Source organism: Balaenoptera musculus, chromosome 16 (genome assembly GCF_009873245.2).
Source record: "Balaenoptera musculus isolate JJ_BM4_2016_0621 chromosome 16, mBalMus1.pri.v3, whole genome shotgun sequence".
NCBI lineage: Eukaryota > Metazoa > Chordata > Mammalia > Artiodactyla > Balaenopteridae > Balaenoptera > Balaenoptera musculus.
Genome location: NC_045800.1, coordinates 82,360,809 through 82,371,246, shown reverse-complemented (window position 1 = coordinate 82,371,246; position 10,438 = coordinate 82,360,809). Strand labels below are relative to the sequence as shown.

The window sequence follows — 10,438 nt, the reverse complement described above, 5'->3', positions numbered from 1 at the left end:
AATCCCTCTGAAGGTAAATTCTAGGAATCACTGTGCTTCCTCCAAATTCTTGATACGGTTTCTGTTCTCGGAAGGTGGAGAACTTTGTACCGTGATTACTGTGGTTCCCTTCCCACTCTGGCTCACGTTCTGTCTCCTTTCTGTCTCATCTTTGATTCAAGTTTGCAGTTTACTCCTTCCTGATTATTTTTCAAATCGCTATTACTTTATTGCATTTATTTTCTTGTAAGCAAGACCAAATGCTTTGCTGAATAAGATAAACATTTTTAAAAAAATCAAAATGAAAGGCAATCTTGGGTAAATCACTTGACTTTAGCCTCAGTTTACTGAGCTGTAAAATGGGAATCCCGGCACCCACCTAGTAAGGATACTGTTAGGATTCAATGAGATCTATGAGAAGTGCAGAGGACAGTGCCTGGCACGTGGCAGCCGTTAATCAGTACTAGTAACTTTCTACTTTAAATCAGGTTGGGATTCTGTAAGAAGGCTCAGTAGTACTCAGTACAGAGTAAGGCCCTAAATGACCAGGAATAAATTCTCATACACTCAGATTGTTGACACATTAGAACCCCGAAGTCTACATTCACCTGACAACACTGTTCCTTGTGTGGACTCTTTTAAACATTTATTAAAAAAGCAAAACGTACGTTCATCTCAAATAGAACAGTTAAAAATGGTAAAGCAATACAAACAACTTGTTACCAGCAGCATCCAGTTGTTAGAAGGAAGGTCCTGCCCCGCTCCTCACTCCTGCTTGGGCAAGCTCAGCCTTTTCTGCTACCTACACGCTGCTACCTACACCGCCCTCCAAAATAGTGCAGGTGAAACCAAAGTTTATAAAATTAACAATTTAAGGTTAAATAAGCTTAAATAAGGGTGTTAAATACAAGACACTTCATCAAAGCTTCTGTACAAAGATAAAACAAATTTGGCATTGTACAAGTGATTCTGCTGGCTCATGGCACACAGGGGAGCTCTCGTAAGTTAAGCAGGTTGACTCTTCTTTTTTTTTTCAACAGAGCATTAACTATACAAAAGTGAACTAAGAGTTGAAGTAACTACTCAGTGAGCCATTTACAAGGCATACGTATCTTTTCTTTTTTTTTTTTTTAATCAGAACACTGTTAATATTCAGGCACCGTTTGCTCCTGCAAATAAATAAGTCTCTAAAGGAACTGCATTTGAACTCGTGTTAGACACATCAGTGCTTTTTCTGTCCCCCTCCCGACACGGCTCTTCCAACTATTTCCCCTGCCTCTTTCTTATTGCTATGATAATGTGGCTGTAGAAATAAAAACTACTGTACATCCAAAAAAATAGAGCACCTTTAACATTAAAGTATATGTCTGATTATTTGTTCTCATGTTTATTTTACAATTCTAAAGCCCAAGCTATGGTCAATTGTTTTAATATCTCTACCAAGTCACCTGATCTATAGGACATAAAACCCAACCCTCGTCCCTCAGGAGGGAAGCCCACGCAGAGCTCCGTTTCAGCAGAGCCTTAGAGGGCCACACTGACACCAGAGTTTACATTCATCTCGACACCAGCGTTACATTCATCTTCACGAGCGCTGCTCTCCGCGGTCACACGGCGGCTCCCCGTGCTGCTGGGGGGCATGGTGCTAGACAGAGTGGGGACAGCAAGCACGGCTACGGTGGGCTGGAAGCACAGGCGAGAAACCACGTGTTGGCGACTGTGAAGGGACCCCGGGCTTCCCCAGGGCCCCTGGTTGGGCGGCGCTCAGGTTACGGCTTCTTGTCGACGGTGTTGAAGAACCACTCCGTGAACTTGCGCAGCTGGGCCGCGGCCGTCTGCGACTCTTCCTGCAGCCGAAGGTTGTCCTGCCTCAGGTGCTGCACCTCGGCCTGCAGCACGGCCTTGTCCTGCTTCTCCTGGGGGCAGGGGGTGGAAACAGATGGTCACACATCTGCGGGACACGCTCTCTCCTCCCAGCTGCAGTCCGAACGCTTCTACCCTTATTTTATTTTTTTACTGATTTACTTCTTTCTTTTTTTTTTAAAAATTAATTAATTAATTTATGGCTGTGTTGGGTCTTCGTTTCTGTGCGAGGGCTTTCTCTAGTTGCGGCAAGCGGGGGCCACTCTTCATCGCGGTGCGCGGGCCTCTCACTATCGCGGCCTCTCTTGTTGCGGAGCACAGGCTCCAGACGCACAGGCTCAGTAATTGTGGCTCACGGGCCCAGTTGCTCCGTGGCATGTGGGATCCTCCCAGACCAGGGCTCGAACCTGCGTCCCCTGCATTGGCAGGCAGATTCTCAACCACTGCGCCACCAGGGAAGCCCCTTATTTATTTCTTGAGGGGAGAGGGAATCTGATTGCCTGCTCTGGTTTCTGCCAGAAACAGGGAGGTGGGGACGAGTAACTCAGAATATTCTTTCCTTTCATCCCACTTTGCTCCCAACAGGAAGCGAGACAGCTGTTATACGGGAAGGTGATTAACCACAGTCTATATTATCCTCTATCTGAAAAACGGGGCCTGGGAAAAGGTACAGCCTTGGATAGGAGGGCAGAGCTTCCCGGGTGCACCTCCTTACTGGACAAGTCGGAATCAGCATACCTGCTGATCCTGGGCTTGTTTATCACGAGCTCATCTTGTCTTAAAGCTTTCCTGGGACAGTGTGTTTCCCTAATGACCTTCAAAGTGTGCCACTAAAAACTATGTACAAATTATCAAGATTTTTCAGGGACTTCCCTGGTGGCGCAGTGGTTAAGAATCCGCCTGCCAATGCAGGGGACACGGGTTCGAGCCCTGGTCCGGGAAGATCCCACATGCCGCGGAGCAACTAAGCCCGTACACCACAACTACTGAGCCTGCGCTCTAGAGCCCACGAGCCACAACTACTGAGCCCGCGCGCCTAGAGCCCGTGCTCCGCAAGGAAGAGTAGCCCCAGCTCGCTGCAACTAGAGAAAGCCTGCGCTCAGCAATGAAGACCCAACACAGCCGAAAATAAATAAATAGTATTAAGAAAAAAAAAGATTTTTCATAAGAATCAGACCTGGAGTTTCCAATAGACAGTTAACAGAAAACGTACAAGTTTGAGCTCCCAGATGCTGAAAGGGATGTCTTGCCCCAGAAAGAGAGAGAGGGGGGTCATTGTCACAGTGGTGGTGGGAGATGACTTGATTCCTAACTCCGCAGATGCACCTGCAGCCCTGTGCCCACGGCCATGCGGGTGAGCTGGGGGCTAAGACTCTTCAGGAGACTGGCCCCCTGGGCGTGTCTGGCCCTGCCCTTGAGCTTTGCTCCTATTTCCCGTCCCTTCTCACCTCTCGACCTAAGACACCGGTCCCAAGTGGAGGCTGGTGTTAGAACTCATTGCCGACTCAGCCCACGTCCCTCAGTCACTACAAGAGGTTCACGCTCCTGGCCGCCCCAGGCGCCAGGGCTCTCGTTCCCAACACGGCTCAGACATCCCCAGGGCCCTGCTGCGGCTCAGCTGCCCACCTCTCCTGACCCCTTGACCCTTTAACTCCACCCATGGAATGCGTCCTCTGTCACCGAAACCTGCTAAACTCTCAAGCTTTTCCCTGGATATTCCCTTTATCTTCAGCTATAAGTGAGTCCTGACTCTCTCCTGGGGACGAGGGTTTGTTCTGAAGAGCACAGGGCCTGGAGGCTGCCAGGCCAGCACCTCGCCCTGGCTGCCCGGTGCAGGTAACTGCTCTCCCCTAAAATCCCAGCTCCCGGGAGAACCCTGACATGGGCTGTAAAGACCTGCCACCCCTGCTCTTTGCCATGGTTGACTATATCTCCACTCCTTCCCACCATGGAAGATTCTAGAATGTGGTTCACCTTTCTTCTTTCCTCCTCCATCCCTCATGTTTATTGATGATCTTAAGATGCCGTAGATGTTCCACCTGATTCAGTCTCTTTGTGACCTCGAAGACTGCCCTCCTCACCGCCCCCTCCTGTGGCTATTTCCTGTACCTTGAAGCTGTTACTGATAACCGCACATCTTCCTAAATGCTTCAAGCTCCCACTCCCTGACTACCACCCCTTGTCTTTCTAAAGTAATTTCTCCAGTATCCACCCCTCCAAAAATGATCTAATCTACCAATCTTACCTTATTGCCAGCATCCACTGACACCCCATGTGGTGACATTATTCCTCCTCACCCAGCTGAGACTCTGAGTCACTCAGTTTAATCACATCCTATACACACTGAATGGTCCTTGTCTATCGCTCCTGGTCTTAATTTCTTGTCTAAAATCTAATATTGGTTAAGTCCAACTCTCTAACTTTTCTACACCTACATCTGGAGACAGGGTGACCAGCTGGCCCAGCTGGTCTGGGACGTTCTTAGTTCCAGCTTTGAAAGTTCTGTGTCCTGGGAAACCCTCCATGCCAGGCAAGCTGGGACAGCTGGTCATCCACACTGGAGGAAAATACCTAACTTATGCTGCAGTCTTACCAAATACATCTGGCCCAACTATCCTCCATTCTACACCTTACCCTCCATCCTTAAATCTCTCACCCTCCTTCCCATCGCTCACTCTCAGCTCTGGAATAAAGAAACAACCAGAGGGGAACTTTGTCAACCTGTCTCTGTTTGGACTACAGCCATACCTTGCTTTGCAGATACCAGTGTTTTACAAATTGAAGGTTTGTGGCAACCCTGCATCGAGCAAGTCCATCGGCGCCGTTTTGCCAATTGCATTTGCTCACTTCATGTTTCTGTGTCACATTTGGTAATTCTCCCAATATCCCAGACTTTTTCTTTATTATTACATTTGTTATGGTGATCTGTGATCTTCAACGTGCTGTAATTATTTTGGCATTTTTTAGCATAAAAAGTATTTTTTAATTAAGGTATGTACATTGTTTTTATAGACATAATGTTATTGCACACGTAACAGACTATAGTATGCCATAAACGTAATTTTTATATGCACTGAGAAACCAAAATATTCATGTGATTCAATTTATTGTGATATGCACTTTATTGCAGGGGTCTGGAATCAAACCTGCAATATCTCTGACGTAGGCCTGTACTCGTGTATGAATCATGTGTGCACGCATGCACACGGACACACACACACACTCTGCTCTGGTAACTATGTGTGGACGGTCCCTACTCCCATCCAGGCCAGCTCCCTCCTTGTTAGGTTCAGGACATTATTTCCCTCCCAAGTGGATCATCTCCACCAGCGTTCATGCCAGCTGTCACTTCTCTCGTCTCCCTTCTTCCAACAACAAAACCCTCCCCATGGCCCCTCCTCGCCTCACCATCACCCACCAGCTGCAGCACTCCATTCCATTTCCCTGGGTAGCAAAGCGGCTACTGATAGCACGGTGCTAATGATCCAACAAGAGCTCAGCAAATGTCTGTGGAATGAATGACTTCACATCTTTTGAGGACCGAGCTCGCACAGGTTGATGGGTAGAGCAGACGCTGACTCAGTAGGAGGAAGCAGCCTGGGGAGACCAGGCTTCCTGATAGCAACTAACGCTTCTTAGGTCAGCTCATAAATGTTGGTGCAACTGATAACTCACTGAACTGAAAAACGCTAGCCTGCTGCGTTTCTGCCTCATTCTGAAGACTGGACATCCAGGGCTCATCCTCATCCAGTCAGATCTACAGGACCTTGTGTCCCCTACAATGAAATACAGCAGCTGTGGGCAAGAAGATGGAATCAGACCTCAGGAGTCTCCGTTTCCATTTACGGTTGGGTTTTGATTAGGGCAGTTATCTTTCTTGAGTGTCTTTTTTTTTTATTCCTAATAGTTAAAAAAGGTTGATTGTGTAAGAGAAAGAGTTCTGAGCATGGGCTTCCAATCGATTGCTTTACCTTCCGCAGGTCGGTCTGCAGCTGCCGAAGAATCAGCTCCAGCTGGTTGACTTTCCCAGTCAGTGTGGATGGAGGCCGTCCTCTAGCAAGGAAGGAAAGACTTAGAAAGACTCAAGCGCGCTGAAGTCAAGACACCGCAGTCAAGAGTTTTCGCTGGTAAAGTTTTCATGTAAAAAATTCTACTGTGTGCTTAGAGCCCAGCAAGGAAATAAATAAGATTATGTCAGATGTCAAAAGTGAACACACTGCTGCTTTGGTGGAAAAATCCCTCCTGGGTGGCTTCTGATTTAAAAGGGGATTCAGAATCTCTATAGGCATACACATTGGTAAGAAGGCAAAAGATAGGTGATCTAAATGCAGTTAGCAGCTGAGGTTAGGTAGACCAGAACGAAGTCCTGAGAACCAAATATAGACTCAATGTCCCCAAATCTGCCTTCCTCTGTTAAGGAAGTATCAAGGGGCTCATCACCAAGATGAACATGCAAGTTGTTGATAACTCGAGTTGACAGACAAGTTGGAATTGGGCGTGGGTGACACTGAGAAAGAACATACACTCCGTGGGCGATGAGCACGCCGAGAACATAGGGACAGAGATGGCTCGCTCTCGGCACACCTCAGTGGGCGCCGTGGGGCTGGGTGGACGACCGGGGTTGGTGGGCGGGAGCGTGCCCTCGGCAGATGGGGGATGGCCAGCAAGGTGTCCCCGCCTGATGCCACTGCAGTGATCATGCGGCAGATGCTGACCGGGCGTCACACCCTCCCGCCCCACCACCAAGGACGCTGACTACACGTCTTGGCAGGACCCTCCCGTGGAGCGCAGCAGTTACGCTGACAAGCTCCATCCACCCCGGCAGCGCAGAAGACGTCTCAGGCCCGCTCGGTCCCTTCTCTGGGTCCTGAAGGACTAGGAGAAGGCAGGTGGAAATGGTTTCCTGGCTGGCCAGGGCTGAGTTGAACCCCTGTTACCCACTGGGGCCCGGGACACGGGAGGGAGGCGGTCCACAGGGGTCACATACCCAGTGGCGTCCATGAAATCTTTGCCACTGCCAGGATCGACACATAAAGGCAGCTCCTGGGCCCCTTCCAGGTCCTGCTCCGGGTGCATATCTGTCAGGGTACAGAAGGACGCCACTCTCTGGTCTGGGGATGGGAGACACACACAGAAAGAAGCATTAGTAATAGCCGCAAGGCACCATTTCTTCGTGGAAATGAATAGTTGCTAAATAAAATCTTCCCCTCCCCCCAGTCAGTTACTGCCCTGTTTTAAACAAAATAAAGAAGAATAAACTCAGGCAAGCTGCTGACAGTCAGAAAGCATTCAGACTGGCCGTCCTTCTGGGCTGCATGGCACACTCATATCACAGCCGTGGGAACAAGGAGCAGACATTGGATTTGCTAGAGCCAATCTTTCTTCTGTCCACATCCCAAGAAATGCCAGAGCTGCTGGCTGGGCGTGAAAGAACGGCGTTGGGGGATGACATGACTGATTCACAGAACCAAGGAGAGGGACCTCTCCTCAAGTTATCCCAGAACCCGGAGAGCATCCTTGAGACACAATGGCCCGGACACGTCACCGTGTGTCCCCAACCCTCCGTGCTTCCATAACCATGCAGACGTGCAGACAATGAAACAGAAAGAAAAGGTTACGGAGGATGGAGACCCCACGAACAGCCCCAGACAATCACCTAGATAGGACGTGTGGTGACAGAGTAGCCCAAGTTCTTCATCTGAGTCAAGACCTGAAATAAGATTTAGAATTTTCTTTTGAACAGTGATATCTCTCCTCACTTGAGAGCCTCTGGGGGCCCACATCAGGTTCAGGTGATGGGGTCCTATGAAATACAGCTGTGTCTGTGTGTGTGTGTGTGTGTGTGTGTGTGTGTGTGTGTGTGAGGGGCACGTGTGTACACGTGTGTGCCAGTGTGCACATCTGCATGTGTGTGTGTGTACATGTCTGCCTGTGTGCATGTGTTGTACTAAGCCAGGAACTGCTCCGAGAGACAGTATTATGCATCGCCAAAGAGTGTGGAGAGATTGTACGTTTCACGCGTCATGGTCCCGGCCGGATGCACGGCTGTCGTGACCCAACAATGGTTAAGTGGCATGCCACACACGTGCCAGTCCAGCTGCAGGAAGGCGTGACCATTTTGGGTTTGCTTAAATGACCAGCTCCCTGAAGGTAAAGATAGCGGTGGTGAGAGAGATTAGCTACATCTTCTCACTAAAACCCTTAGAGGAAGATCTGTAGTGTTTACAGCAGTGAGAGCGATGGTCAGCACGACGACCCCTCCTTAGCACGGGGCCGTTTCTGTTCCTGGCACCAGTGACTTCACAGCCAGTGTCTCAAGAGCTAGGCAGGAAAGGGAACGTGATATTCTTCGGAACGGGAACCAGGCCGGCCCAGCTCTGGGCGCTGAACTCTGACACAAGAACGCTGGCCCAGAAATGCTGAATGGCAGGCAGAGAAATCCTGCTTTCAAGCAAAAGGTACAGGGGAGAAGCAGGGACACATCTAATCATCCACCCCCCCCCCACCGCCCCCTGGCACCCGAGCGCATCCACACTTGGGATTCACACGAGGGATACGGCAGGTGCGTTAGCGCTGCAGCGGCTTTTTCACGTGATGTGATTAATGGCTGCGAAATGGCACTGGGGTCCGTGTCAGGGGTGCTCTGTTCTTAATTTATCCCCCTCTGTCTCCAGCTGGCTGCTGGCCGCCTCTCCTAATGAAGGTACCTGCTCGCCTGGATTCTGGAGGGCCACGCACATCCCGTTAATCAGCGAGGATGGCGGAGGGGCCGGGGGCCCCGGAAGGAGCCGGGCCTCAGGGCTGGGGGCACCCACAGAGTCCGGGCCCTCCCAGAGCTGCGCTGAGTACCCGGCCTGATCGATCGTACAGCAGGTTCCCCAGACATGTGTCCCTGTCCTCCGTCGTGACACCTCAACACCTGTGACAGGTACGCAGGTGTCCTCAACCGACATGCCTGTAAAGCTTTAAGGGGCCCTTCTCCACGCTTCGCACCTTCTACAGGATGAGAGACCTTCTGTAACTATACATTCCTGAGAGACGACCAAGCTCCCAACTTGGTACAGGCTAGTAGGGGTTTTGCGTCTGATGAAGTAATTTGTAATTTAATTAAGATGAACAGCATAACTTGGGCACTGCCTACGTTTACACCTGATGGGACGTGACCAGCAGAGGTGGGCAGGAAGGACGGGACACACAGGCCGGGGGTGAGCGGCCCTGGGGAGGGGTAGAGGGTCTGGTCTACCGGAGTGTCCAAGATAACCCTCTGTTCTGTGACGGCCCCAAAGCAGGGAATGCTTCCCAGTTAAAAAAAAATCAACAGCAGAGGCGTTTTTTATTCCACAGTGAATTTAACTACGGACCAAAAGGAGTGAAAGAAAAGAAAGAACTTATTCTTCTCACTTTTTAAAAGAGTCTCATTGACTCATCCACATTTTATGCAACCCGGTAATAATTTGGTTAGTTTGTATCTTTCTTAATATACTTGGTTCTGATAGTCAAGTCTAAGTATCTCAATGAAAACGTCTTAGCTTGCTTCATCTATTTTTACCTTAATTGATAAAGTACCCACATATTTGAAGAAACAGAACTTGCTACTGGCAGCCATTCAAACATTCCTTGGGGAGAAACAAGGTCCTACCGGTCAGGAGGCAAGAAGCCAGAAATAGTTCTGCCAACGATGTAATTTCACAAAGAGGATTTCACTTTGAATCTGAAAAGCTGGGGAGGCTGAAATGCAACCAGAATGCTACTTGATTAAGTACAGACACTAAACTCCTTTGTAAAATAGCTAATCTTAGTGACAGTTTCCAGTGGGAGCTTTATTCCTCCACAGCTTATTTCTGTAGTGATAAATATTCAGTAACCAAGTAATTACTGACATTGAACCAAAAGGCACAGACAAAACTGTAAGAAAAGGGAGGCTCGGAGTATGAACTTCATGTAAATGGTGAGCGCAGCAAAGACCCAATCACCCACACTCTACGTGTCGTTCGGTTTTTTCCTTTCTGTTTTTTCCTGTGCAAGCAAATCTGGCTAAGAGGGGACATGAGGGCATGGCTTACACATGAAACAATCCTCCCCTCGAAATAATCTTCAAAAAAACCTGATTTCAATGTCAGTTTCTTTTTTAAAATTTATTTTATTGAGTAGTATAGTTGATTTACAATGTTGTGTACCAAAGTGATTCAGTTTTATATATATATATATATATCCTTTTCCACTATGGTTGATTACAGGATGTTGGATATAGTTCCCTGTGCTACACAGCAGGACCTTGTTGTTTATTGTCAGTTTCTTATTTTAGTGCATTTAGCACTAAACAAGAGGATGAACAGTCAGCAGACTATTTCATATCAATCTAGAGCTGACATGGCACAACAGTTGCCTGCAAATAATCCCTCTGACCCCAGGCAAGCTGCGTGGAGCCCCTGTCAGAGATCTGTAAGTCCCGGCCTGAATCGGGAGGGACGGGTGCTCTGATCAACTAGCCATGTCTGCCGAGGGTGTAGAATGGGAGAACGTATGCCAGATGTATGCCATACAGGACACGCAGGTGTGAGGCTAAATTAAACTAAACCCATTTCCACAAATGAGG

At 48.7% G+C, this 10,438-nt stretch overlaps 1 protein-coding gene across 7 annotated transcripts in view; it reads right to left on the bottom strand.

The window, feature by feature from the left end:
* Positions 1-603: 603 nt before the first annotated feature.
* SIPA1L2 (signal induced proliferation associated 1 like 2) overlaps positions 604-10,438 on the bottom strand; it is a 219,495-nt gene continuing 209,660 nt past the window's right edge. For 4 of the 7 annotated variants that reach the window (XM_036828105.1, XM_036828106.1, XM_036828104.1 and 1 more), the window contains 4 exons: positions 7,499-7,552; positions 6,830-6,953; positions 5,814-5,895; positions 604-1,895 (listed from right to left, as the gene is read on the bottom strand). In XM_036828105.1, the coding sequence (XP_036684000.1) occupies positions 1,749-1,895; positions 5,814-5,895; positions 6,830-6,953; positions 7,499-7,552 (407 nt within the window). In that variant the 3' untranslated portion in view covers positions 604-1,748. The remainder of the gene's footprint in view (positions 1,896-5,813; positions 5,896-6,829; positions 6,954-7,498; positions 7,553-10,438) is intronic. The other 3 variants (XM_036828108.1, XM_036828110.1, XM_036828109.1) reach the window with 1 other exon arrangement.